Source organism: Beta vulgaris, chromosome 7, assembly GCF_026745355.1.
Source record: "Beta vulgaris subsp. vulgaris cultivar EL10 chromosome 7, EL10.2, whole genome shotgun sequence".
NCBI classification, from domain to species: domain Eukaryota; kingdom Viridiplantae; phylum Streptophyta; class Magnoliopsida; order Caryophyllales; family Amaranthaceae; genus Beta; species Beta vulgaris.
Genome location: NC_079208.1, coordinates 54743249 through 54756573, shown reverse-complemented (window position 1 = coordinate 54756573; position 13325 = coordinate 54743249). Strand labels below are relative to the sequence as shown.

General features: G+C 36.4%; 1 protein-coding gene across 1 annotated transcript; it reads left to right on the top strand.

Moving 5' to 3' along the window:
- The first annotated feature begins 4449 nt into the window (after window positions 1–4449).
- LOC130589575 (uncharacterized) lies at window positions 4450–5292 on the top strand. The gene has a single exon (XM_057390882.1). The coding sequence runs from the start codon at window positions 4450–4452 to the stop codon at window positions 5290–5292; it is 843 nt and encodes a 280-aa protein (XP_057246865.1).
- Window positions 5293–13325: the final 8033 nt, after the last annotated feature.

Sequence of the window (13325 nt, the reverse complement as noted above, 5' to 3'; positions counted from 1 at the left end):
TGATGCGGAGGCAGACGTGCTGGACACAGGGGTCCTTGGGGACGCTTCAAATGATGAAAAAGTATCCCTTTTGCTTGTGGGTCGAGTGGTTACTGATCGTAACTTTCATGTGGAGGCATTCAAGCGTACTATAACGCAAGCATGGGGGGTGTCAAAAAGATTGGTGATTAGAATGATTGGCCCTAACAGATTTGTTTTTCAGTTTTTTCATTGGAGAGATAAAGAGAAAGTTTTGGCGGGTCGGCCATGGTGCTTCGATAATCAACTCGTGGTCCTGAACGAGATAACAGGGAACGAACAACCATCTGAGGTACAGTTGACACATTCTCCGTTCTGGATTCGTATCAAAAATCTTCCCTTTAATTGTTGCACTATCCCTGTTTGTACTGCCATTGCGGGAAAAATTGGACGGGTTATGGACTTAGAGGAGAACCCTTTACATTTAGATACGTATCGTCGTGTTAGAATTGATATGGATATTACTAAGCCTTTGTGTCGATACCAAAGCATAAAAGGAAGGGATGGTCGTGTCGTGAGGGTGGCCATTGCGTATGAGCGTTTGCCGTTTTTTTGCTTTCTGTGTGGTATAATTGGTCACAGTGAGAGGGACTGTTGTAATGTGGATGATGATGCTCAGGACAAGGTTATGGGTTGGTCAAAAACTTTACGTGCGACGCCTCGCAGAGGGGTTCAAAAAATGCAGGAGGAGGTAGAGGAAATAGTTGGGTGTCGTAAGGTGTTGTTTGTCCCAAAAATGTGCACACAAACTGTGGAGAATAGGAGTACGGAACTAGTGAAGGGTGCCTTTGAAAACGCTGACAATGAGGATGGCAAAGAAAGGGTAGAGGAGCCGCAGGAGGTCGGGGGTGTAAGCGAGGGAGAGTCCGAGAAAGTGGGGGAGGAGGAGAATACTGTTGTGGACCTTACTGTTGGTGGAGGGCTTGATGGGGTAACGTTGGGAGGTGACGCAGATACGGTGGAGGATGTGAATGATGGCGTCGAGGCGAGAGGGCCGCAGATTATCTCGCCCAACCATGCTGAGGGAGGGCTCGATAAAATTGAGGGTCTATTCACCGTTGAGGCTAAGAAGATGCAGGAGGGGTGTAGTATGGGAGCTGTGAAGGGGGGTGGCCGAAAGTGGAGGAAACTGGCGAGGCTGAAGGTGGACAAAATGGAAGGAGTGGAGACGGATGGGGGAGAGGGACTGAAACGAAGCTGGGAAGAGTTAGATGCTACTGGAGTTTCGGAAGTGAGTTCAAAAAAGGTGTGTATGAGTGATGAGATTGAAGGATGGCGTTTGGCGAGGTCTGACATGGAGCAGACCCGCCGAGCCCAATGAGTATTCTTAGCTATAACTGTAGGGGGCTTGGCAATCCCTCTGCAGTTTCTAGCCTCCGGAATTTGATTCGGAGGGAGTCCCCGTCTTTGGTTTTCTTAGCAGAGACGAAGCTGAGTAGTGTTGAGTTTGGTAGAGTTCGAAGTAGACTAGGTGATTTTAATTGGATAGCAGTTGATTCAGTAGGTCGCTCTGGTGGTTTGGGTTTGCTATGGAGGAAGGAGTTAGATGTAGTTTTGCTGAGTATGTCGGTTCATCATATAGATGTCGAGGTGCGGGAGGGGTTTGGGGAGGTGATCTGGCGGTGTACGGGTTTTTATGGTTGGCCTGAAGTTCAAAATCGTCACCTCTCTTGGAGTTTGCTTAGGTTGTTAGCGACTCAGTCTGAGCTTCCATGGCTTGCGTTAGGCGATTTTAATGAGATCCTGGCTTGGAGTGAGAAAAAGGGGGGAAATGATCGTGCAGAGTGGCAAATGAATAATTTTCGAGAGGCTGTGGATGATTGTGGTTTGCAAGATGTCCCTTTCACAGGATATACTTTTACGTATGATAATGGGAGGGAAACATACGAGAATGTACAGTGCAGACTGGATAGAGCTTTAGTGACGGTGGCTTGGTTGAATGCATTTCCCGAGGGCCATCTTGTTCATCTGGAGAGGGAATGGTCAGACCATGCCCCCATTAAACTAATGTTACAGAAACGGGAGTTGAGGTCGGGTCTAGGTGAGAAACCATTTAGGTTCGAGCAATTCTGGGCAAAGGAGGATGAGTGTGCGACGGTAGTAGAGAATGCGTGGATGGGGGGCGAGTCTTTAGCCTCGAAGCTCGAGCTGTGTGCCGCAGATCTGAAGGAGTGGGGTAATGAGAAATTCGGGCCGTCATTTAGGAAGCTGCGAAAAAAAAGAAAGGCTCTCCAAAAATTGAACAAGGGTGGTTTGTCGATACAGGAAATGGCTCAACGCAAAAAAATTCTTAGAGAGATTGCGGAGTTATTAGCTCTGGAGGAAAGTTTCTGGAAACAAAGGTCTCGTGTGCTTTGGTTGGCGGAGGGGGATCGGAATTCAAAGTTTTTTCATCAACGAGCTTCTGGTCGAAAGAGGAAAAATACGATTCGTAAAATAAAAGATGAGTCGGGGGTGGAACAGGAGGGGGATGAGAATATTGGGCGTGTGGCTGTAAATTATTTCCGACATATGTTTACGTCTTCTAATCCCCCGATGATAGAGGAGGCGTTGCAGCATTTTCAGGCGCGGGTCACGGAGGAAATGAATGCGAGCTTGCGAGAGGAGTTTCGGGAAGAGGAGGTGCGTTTTGCGCTTAGTCAGATGCATCCTATTAAAGCTCCAGGACCTGATGGTATGTGTCCGATGTTTTACCAGTCATATTGGCATATTGTGGGACCTTCGGTGACTGATATGGTCCTTACTATTTTGAGGGGTGGGCCAATCCCGACATTTCTGAATAGAACTTTTATTACTCTTATCCCCAAAAAAAATGACGTAGAGAGCATGGCCGATTTTCGGCCGATATCTTTGTGTAATGTGGTGTATAAGCTGGTGTCCAAGGTGTTGGCAAATAGATTGAAGGTGTTCCTTGATAAAATTGTGTCTGTTAATCAGAGTGCTTTCACTCCTGGTCGACTAATTACAGACAACATTCTGGTTGCTTTTGAGATGTTCCATCATATGAAACATCTTAACAGCAGGGAGGGGGCCATGGCGTTGAAACTGGATATGTCCAAGGCCTATGACAGGATCGAATGGGATTTTTTAGACGCGGCGCTGATTAGTTTTGGTTTCGATACGGGTTGGAGGGAGAGAGTGCTAGACTGTGTCCGCTCTGTCACTTTCTCGGTGTTAATAAACGGGCGGCCAACAGAGGACTTCACACCGAACAGAGGGATTCGTCAGGGAGACCCCCTCTCCCCTTATCTCTTTATACTCTGTGCTGAGGTGTTTTCGCATTTGCTGCGTAGAGCGGAGGAGAATAATTCATTACGAGGCATTAAGTTAGCCCCTACGGCCCCTTCTGTGAATCACTTACTGTTTGCGGATGATTGTATTATTTTTTCTCGAGCATCTTTGCAGGATTCAGAAGCTATTAAGCAAGCTTTGAGTACTTATGAGTTATCTTCAGGACAGAAGGTGAATTTTGATAAAACCACCATTTCTTTTAGTCGGGGAGTCCCGGAGCAGAGGAGGGGGGCCATTGCAGGTTCACTGGAAGTCAGGATTGTTGACATTCATGATCGGTATTTGGGATTGCCGACGGTGGTGGGGCACTCAAAGAAAGTGATAACAAAGGGGGTGAAAGAAAAGCTATGGAAGAAGCTACAGGGATGGAAGGGGATGGTTCTATCAAAAGCTGGCAGGGAGGTCATGATAAAGGCGGTGGCCCAATCTCTCCCTACCTACGCGATGAGTGTTTTTAAGTTTCCATCTTCTTTTTGTGACGAGATCAAGTCCCTTATTTCGCAGTTTTGGTGGGGGCAAAAAAACGGGGAGCGGAAGATTCATTGGGTAGCATGGAAAAAGTTATGCAGGCCAAAAGGAGAGGGCGGTATTGGTTTTCGGGACATGAAATTGTTCAACTGGGCCTTACTTGGGAAACAAGCCTGGAGACTTGCTATGGGTCAAGGGAGTTTAATCGAGCAAATATATAAGGCACGCTATTATCCTAATTCCTCTTTCTTGGAAGCAGAGCTAGGTGGGTCGCCGAGTTACACGTGGCGTGGGATCTGGGAGGCACGGTGGGTGGTTAGACGTGGAATGCGATGGCGAGTTGGTAATGGAGCGAGTATTAAGGTGTGGTCTGACCCTTGGATGCCGGGAACCCAAACCCGTAAAATCATATCGCCAAGGGGTGAAGCGAATGAGGCAATTGAAGTGGGGCGTTGATAAATCCTATTACGAAAATGTGGAACGAAGAGTTGTTATCTACTCTTTTTTGCCGTTTGAGGTTGAGCGTATCTTGAATATCCCCATTAGCCATAGAATGCCGGAAGATTGTTTGTGCTGGGATTTGGAGAAAAATGGTATGTATTCTGTTCGATCGGCGTATAGGGCATTGGCTAGTGATGTTTGGCGTAGCATGGAAGAAGCCCCTCGAGTGTGATGGATGTGTGGAAGGTTATATGGAGTGCCACGGTTTTACCAAGAGTGAAACTATTCGCTTGGCGGGCATGTCTTGACGCATTGCCGACAAAGGTCGGTCTCCATAGACGAGTCCCTGCAATTAGTGCATTGTGTGGGGTGTGTGGGGTGGCGGAAGATTCAGCTCTTCATTCTTTAGCCTTCTGTCCCTTGGCCCAAGGTATATGGGCAAGTAGTGAGATTCGTCAATGTGTGCCTCGGGGATGCTTGTCTGTAGCAGAGTGGTTTGCGTACTGTTTTAAGTTGATGGATGACGGAGAAATGTGTCTCTTTCTGACCACCTGTTGGGCGGTGTGGGGGGCGAGATGCAAGATGTCGATCGAGGGTGAGATGTCGCCCCCTAATCAAACTGCAGCATATGCCGCTAAAACATGTGCAGAGGCTCGCGAGGCTATTGACGTGGTGAAGACAGCAGGTAAGAGTGTGGGGGCTGTCACGAGTCAGGTGAAATGGCAAGCCCCGAGCGATGGCTGGCTGAAGATCAATGTCGATGCGGGGCAGGCTGGTGGGGGACTTTCGGGTCTGGGGGTTGTATGCCGCGATATGGAGGGCTCCATTTTGAGCTGCGCTGCTGTCCAGATGCGTGCAAACTGGGAGGCGCCTATTGCTGAAGCTCGCGCTGTCCTTGAAGGCGTGGTAATGGCTAAATCTTTGGGGCTACAGAAGGTGATTATTGAAAGTGATTGTCAACGAGTTGTGCAAGCTCTACAAAAGCAGGAGAAGGGCTCTAGTAGTTTCAATTTAATTATAGATGATATTTTTTCTGTAATTCCTTCATCCCTTCAAGTTGTGGTCTTTTGTTAAGCGAGTCGGTAATAGAGTAGCTCATGAGTTAGCTCATATGCAACCGTTAGAGATTGGTTCGCGTATGTGGGAGGAGGATTTTCCGTACTCTATTGTTAAGCTTGCTTTGGATGATTTAATATAATTGTTCCCGTTGGGGTTCCTTTCAAAAAAAAAAAAAACAAATTAACCATTATTATTGTCACGATTGTATAATATTACTAATTATAGGGTTATAATTTTAAATCAATAAAAAAGAAAAAGGATTTATCATTGCAAATGTTTCATAATATATAGTGATACGACTGAAAAATTTCAAAATAAATAAATAAAGGGATTCGCAACTCACAAAATAATCAACTCTAGAAAGTGAAAAGAAATACTAGGTGGTTGTTTGATTGATATAAGAAAACATGGGAAATAGAAATTCCTTGAAATTGAAAATTTCTTGAGTTGTTGACAACAGAATATCAAAATGAAGGAAGTAGAAATTCCTAGTAATTTTGCGTTCCCATAAAATGGAGGAAGTTACTTACCTAGGCCCTTCTAGGTAAGTAGAAATTCTCATGAAAATTTAATTCGCCCATTGTCAACCAAACAATTTAATCAATTTTCCATAAATTTAATCAAGTGATTTATTTCCTACGAATGCAATTTCATGAAAAATTTTGACTTGCCGTGTAAATCAAACGACGACTAGTATAAGATGAAAATAAACCTATTTAGTCCAATTTAGATGCATGGCCACATGGGTTAAGCTTAAGCCCATAAACAAACAGGCTTTTCAATGTAACCTTAGCCCAATTCAGATACTGATATTGCTTTAAAGAACTCATGTAGCAGTCAGTGATGCACATAATTACAGTTGCCAAAATCGTATCATATTTATGTGTTAAATAGGGAGTATCAACATAAGTGTCGGCAGTAAGCAATCAAAATTAGAAAAAGTAGTGATGCCAATAATTGAAGTTGATTATGAAGAACGTAAAGGGTCACGTAAACGCTGTTATAAAACAGTGTATTAAAGAAAAAAGAGGAAACAAAATATAACTGCCTTTTTGTTCATTAGTGTGAAAATTATCTGTACAGTAACGTGCTATTGTTATTACTTAAAAACCAATCATTGCTGAGATATTGTTTTGCAAGCTAGCTGTCACAATTATCCATGATAATGATATGTGATCTGTGGTTGTGATTTTTAAGTTTCCTAATGTACAATCTTTTCAAAGCTATTAATCTTTATTATATAAGAAAAGGGTGAGAAGATGGTGTCTCGTTTAAAAATACTAAATTATTTTTAATGTTTTAATGTAATAAAAAAAATTACAAAAAAAAAAATTAAAAATTCCATTTCAACTTTGCATTTTAAATGAATATAAACACTATTTAAAATTAATGCACGCATCTAGTTCGATATAATTTAATGATCAGGAATAAGGAAGAAATACAACAGTAACAGAGACTGTAACTAATACAGTAATACTCCTACTACTCCCTCCGTCCCAAAATATAGTTCCCATTTCATTTTACACAGTCTCCAAGACGTACCTTTGACCTACGATATCTTCTATTTCTTATTAGTAAAAAATATAAAAAGTTAATATTACGAATTTACACATTGAGACGAATCTAACAAGAACTCTCATGAATATGTTTTTTTTGTATACATTAGGAAGAATATTTGGTCAAAGTTTTTAAAATTTGACTCCCAAAATAAAAATGAGAACTATATTTTAGGACAGATGGAGTATTATAATTGAAAACTGACAGATAAAATGGAGACGACTTTTATGGCGAGTATGTAGAATTGCACTCTGAATTTGGTAGGTAGTGTTGCAAGAGAGCAGCTGGACCACTATATATTTAGGGGGCGTTTGGTTGGAGGTTTTCAAGAAAGGGAAAGGGAATTGAGTTCCTTGTTTCCCTTTGTAAGTGTTTGGTTAGTGTGTTTTTTCAAACCCTTTACCCCTTTTTCTTATTAGGATTACCCTCCTTTCCCTTAGATTGATTCTCCACCACCCCCCAAGGTTTGGGATTACCCCATATCCCTCTACATTATTATTATTATTATTATTATTATTATTATTATTATTATTATTATTATTACTATTATTATTATTATTATTATTATTTTTTATTTTTATTTTTATTTTTATTTTTATTTTTATTTTTATTTTTATTTTTATTTTTATTTTTATTTTTATTTTATTTTTTTATTTTTATTTTTATTATCATTATCATTATTAATATTTATTATTATTATTAATATTATTATTTATTATTATTATTTAATAATTATTATTATTATTATTTATTATTATTAATATTACTATTTATTATTATTATTTATTCATTTTTATATTTATGATTATTATTTAATAATAATTATAATTATTATTATTTATCATTATTTGTTATTATTTATTATTATTATTTATTATTATCATATATTATTATTATAATTTATTGTTATAATTATTTATTATTATTGTATTATTTATTATTATTATTATTATATATTATTTATTTATTTATTATTATAATAATTTTTATTTTAAATAATTATTTATTATTATTACTATTATTATTTATTATTATTTAAAAACTATTATTATAAATATTATTATTTTTATTAATATTAATTATTATTATCTATTATTATTATTTGTTATTATTATTTTAATAATAATAATAATTTTCCAATTTCTTTGATGTTCCTAACCAAACAACATTTTTAATCAAAGGGAAACTCTTTCCATTCCTCTTGTAACCCTTTCTCAAACCCTTTCCCTTTCCTCTCAACGAACCAAACGCCCCCTTACTACTTCGTAAAGAGTACTGACTACTGAGTATCTATGTGTGTGCTTTAAAATCGCACCAAATATATTGGAGACAAATTGCAACTACTGACTTGAATTCTTAATCTACTGCCTATTTAACTTTTATCATCTAAACATCGTGTATAATTTTACTCCCTCCGTCCCATAATATAAGTCCTGTTTCCTTATAAGGTGTTCCAAAATATAAGTCCTATTTCTATTTTCAATCAATAATTATGCCCAAAATACCCTCATGAAAATAATTTATTCTCAAAATGCCCTCATAATTTCAACTTCCAATGCACTTTAATTAATGACAAAATGGAATTTTCTACCCCATTAAACTCCTCTACACATCAAACCATGCAACATTAATGTTCAGTTTTTATTTTTTGTTACAAAGATATAATAATGTAAGTATTTCCCAATAAAAATGAATATTTTTATCCAAAATAAAACAAGATTCCACTTTACCTTAATTCCCGCGTAAAAATAGAATCAGGACTTATATTATGGGACGGAGGGAGTACGTTTTATAATAAGTGAAACACTTATTATTTTAGAACGTTTTGAAATAAGTGAAACATACCTTAAATGGAAAAAAAAAGTGACAAAATGATAACAGTAGCTATCAAAAACTTGTGTAGTTTGTTTTGCTCTCTCCTCCTTTTGATAATGAAAGGGGTATTCTATGACTTTTTGGCTTTTGAAAGTGATGTTTATCAAATCATTTGCCCAATTCCTATGTTTCACTTATTATAGAACGGATAAAGTATTGGTATATCTAGACAATTGATGCTTTTTTTTAAAGGTAAGGGAGAAGCTTTGATAAGTTGAGGAAAATAAAGGAAAATATAATATTATTAGAGTTAAGACTTGATCATAGGATCCTTGGGAATTGGGATAGGAGGTGTATATGGCTACACCACTAGGTCAACACCTGTTACTCATGGATGACTGATGCATTGCGGCACTTGCCTATAATAAAGATGGACACATGTTCTACCGTCTATGTACTATGGTACATACTTTTTATTGTATATATATATACTCTGTCTGTTTATATGTATTTGCTATATTTTTTTTCATAAATGAGTATATCTTTTTACTTGTTATATTTCTTTATTACATGATCCACCAAAAAAATCAATATTTTCCTTTATTTTTGTTATCTTAATTCTTACCAATAACTCTCAAGTATTTGGCATTTTTCTATAAAGTTGTGATCCCACCACACATTTTTACCTTTAGTAAATTCTCGTGCCTACAATAATAAAATAACAAGTAAATATAGACAAAGGGAGTATATTGTAAAGTTGTACATGTAATATGAGTTTGACCATATACAAATACGTACATAAGCACATTATTAATTCCATCATAAAACTAAGAATTAATGGATTAGCGCACCAAATAAAGATTGACTGATTTAGGAAAGCTCTTACCTTAGATTTTATAAATTTGGATTCGAATCTTGACAAGTGAAAAACATAATTGCAGTGTCTCACCAGACTTACTTGTTAGTCCATAATCATCGTTCCCCTCCTCGTTTAATTTATGTGAGTCAACAAACTTTTTATTAAATGTAAATTGGCTCAAGATTACAACATCCTTATTGACCCTTAAAAACTTCCAACATGTGGATGTCAAAACAAAAAAAAAATACAAACTTCCAACATAGGTCGAATGGACCTCTCTTCACGCAATTGTGAAACTCAAAATTTCTAATTGTTATGATTTATAACACATTAGCAGTTAGCACTCTATATTTTTAGACGCTTTCCAAATCCATGCTTATTTCCTCCAAGTTTCTTCCCAAAATTCATTTTATAAGTCATAACAGTTAGGATTATTCAAAATTATCTTATATTCTGTAAGTGAATGACATGTCCTCTCCTCCGATCCATTTTTCGACTAGAATACTCCATTATGATATTATAATAAATACACTAGCATATGCATGCTATTTGCTATTTGTTTAGTTACTAGAGTGTGATCATCACCTCAAAACAATGTAGGAACAAGAACAATTCTACAAAAATTGCCTTTTTTTTTCATTTTAATATAATGTTGACCAAAATTTCACCAATTTTCATTCAATAATGGTTTTGTCTTTTAATTAAGTTCAATAAGTCTCACTGTACTATGTGTAGAAGAGACGAATGAGACGATTTGGGTGAAGTATATATATATTAATAGAGTAAAGAGACAAAAGACAAGTTGAAGTTCTCGGAGAATAGCTAGCAGCCTAGCATATATAGTAGCTCACAGACCATGTATGCTTTGTAAATCTAATGGAAAAGCCCTTTTGCACCTAGTGAAGGTCGTTGATAGTAAGCCGTAGTAATAACTCAAAACGTACGGATAAGATATTACTACTAAGTACTAAGCATGCATGTGATGAAGATGTGAGTGGGAATTAAGGCTGAAAATGCCTAATAATGTAGCTAGAATATTGCATAATAGATTAATAGTTAGAGCTCGAGGCATGTGCACCTCACATGGGTAATGGCAACAACACAACCAGGGTACCAGACAAGTCGACAACAAGCTCTCTCTTCTTAAGAATGAGATGACTGATAAGTACGTACATATTTGATTTTTATCTTAATGTCTTCATTAGCTTTGCAAAGATACCTAAAGCATCAAGAGTATCTACAAAGTATCTCCTATTATTCAGGTTATAATTATGGGATTGTTAAATATCATCCTAAAATTATTTAAAATCACCTTGAGTTTACTTTTAGTAGACTATTTTACTCCTCTCTTTTTTCCACCACCCACTAGGCCACTACCCCAGCCACCACCCGTTACCTCTACCTCCCACCGCCAACAACCACCTCTTCCACCACCCAGCCCACAATTTTTTTTTTTAAAAAAATTGGGCGATAAAAGGAGGAACGTCTTGCCACGACGTTCCTCACATGGCCCGAACTTATTTTAATAAGGTGTCAACACTTATTTGACCTTATAATTAGAACTTTCATTATATCCAAAAAATAATCCAATCAAGTTGAATAAATTAGAGCGTACAACTGAAGAAATCGTTTGATTTAATCAATTATCAGTTTTAACCTTAGTGGCCAGTTCCAACCAAAATCTTGGGAAATTACTTTGTCTTTAAAATATTCTTCTTCTCCTATTATATGAGCATCTATTATTATAGTACCTCAATTTTTTATTAGATGCGATATTTAATTTTCAATCCATTCACTTAAAAAAAGGCAAACATTACACTTAAAATTAAGAGAGTTAGCATTAGTCTTTGTGCTTTCTACATATGATATAATATAATAGAGTGTATTTCTAGTGACTTTACGCTAAAAGCTAAGCAAAAGCTCATTAACAAAGAACACTATTTGATCCTAAGAAATAAAAAATAAGCACTCTCTATATTAGTGAGTTCTAATAATTCCCTCTTTTTAAAGTCAAACTTATTAAATCTTGATAATATTTTTAACTTATATATAAGAAAAATATAATAACGTGGTACTATATTTTAAGAAGAAGATTTTGAAGAAGGAATTTTCTTTCCGTAAATGTTCAAGTTTCTTTTGTGTTTTGATCATGGTATGCCATACACCTTAAGATGAATTATGAATAATACATAAGGCAATGTAGAAGTGTAAAACAAAGAGAGTTTTCTTGTATGGAAATTTCTTTTGTCATCAATAATAGACTTAAAGACATATTAGTTACTCTACATGTATATATATGACTACCAAAGGAAATCATCTTTCCTTTTAAAGCGTGTTCATCTTTTAATTAAACTAGTTTTTAGGTCTGGGCTATGCCTCGAGTAATTATATCTTTTATTTATTAATATTACTTTGAAATAATAACATCAAGCAAGTATCACTTGGTTTAGTGATTAAGACATTAGTATATATGTTTGTGATTTCGAAATCGAATCTTACATAATGCATTTTCTATTTTTTTTAATTCATGTGGATTACATAGAATAAAGTACTGCAAGTGAAGGCACACCATGATATTGTTCCTTGCTTAGAAATAACGTCTTTTAATATAATAGTATATATTATAAACTTAGAGCTACCTTTTTCTAAGTGACATTTTTGATACATTTAATCACCAAATAATTGAATCTTACCTAGACATGAAGTGATTAAATCTTTAATTTCTAGTATCAAAATATAGCTTCATATAAGTTGTAACACTTTACCACAAATATAAAAATGGGTAACCTAAGAGCACTCCCAATGGTGATCAAACCCATCACCAAAATCAGAAAATTTGGGTTGAACACAAAAAAACATGCATCCCGTGACATAAAACCCATCACCAAATGACAAAACATGTCATTGTTCACATGGTGAACAAACTCATCACCTCATGACTGCTGCCACGTGGCTTTGTTACACACAGCCAGCCAGTGGCAAGCTGCCACGTGGCTGCTGCTGTGTAATTTTGGGAAATTTTGTGGAAATTTCCACGGAATTTCCTAGAAAATCCCTATTTCAAAAAAAAAAACAACCAAAATTCATATTTTTTTCCCCTCTATAAAATGATACCCATATTGATATATTTCAGAACAAAAAAAAAAAAACACTTATCCTCCTCACCTTTCTCGCTTTAAAAATATTTATACATCATTTTTCTCTATAATTTATACTAATAACCCAATAATGATAATTAATTTTTGATACTTAATTATTATAATTTTAAGTAATCATACGATGATTTATTTTTATTTTTAATATGTAAATTATATTATCAATTGAAGTAGGAAATAGAAATAGGAGAGAGATAGTGAAGGTGGGGTAGTGAAAAGTAGGAGAGATAAAGTGGAGTTTGATGGTTTTTTTTTTCATGAGTGGGGTGGAGGTGATACATTTGTTCATGAAATGATCAAAACATGAGTAAGTAGGGAAATTTGGTGATCAAACCCATCACCATTGGGAATACTCTAAAAGAAAGTGAAGTATAATTGTAAATTGTAATACTTTTTTTTTTTTGATTGAATACCTTTTCTCCTTAAGATAAGGAGAAACCTTAACCAGTTGGATAGAATAAAGCAAATCCCAACTTGTCAAGGGTGAGAATCAATCTCAGAACTTCCTAAAAATGAAAGGGAAACTCTAACCACCAGACTGTCGCTCACTCTCTGTAAATTGTAATACTGGTATTGTAAAAGTTGATTCTTTCTTAGAGGATAGGGCAGATGAGAAGAAGGCCCTAATAAGTACCTAACTATACATTATTATGGGCAAGAAA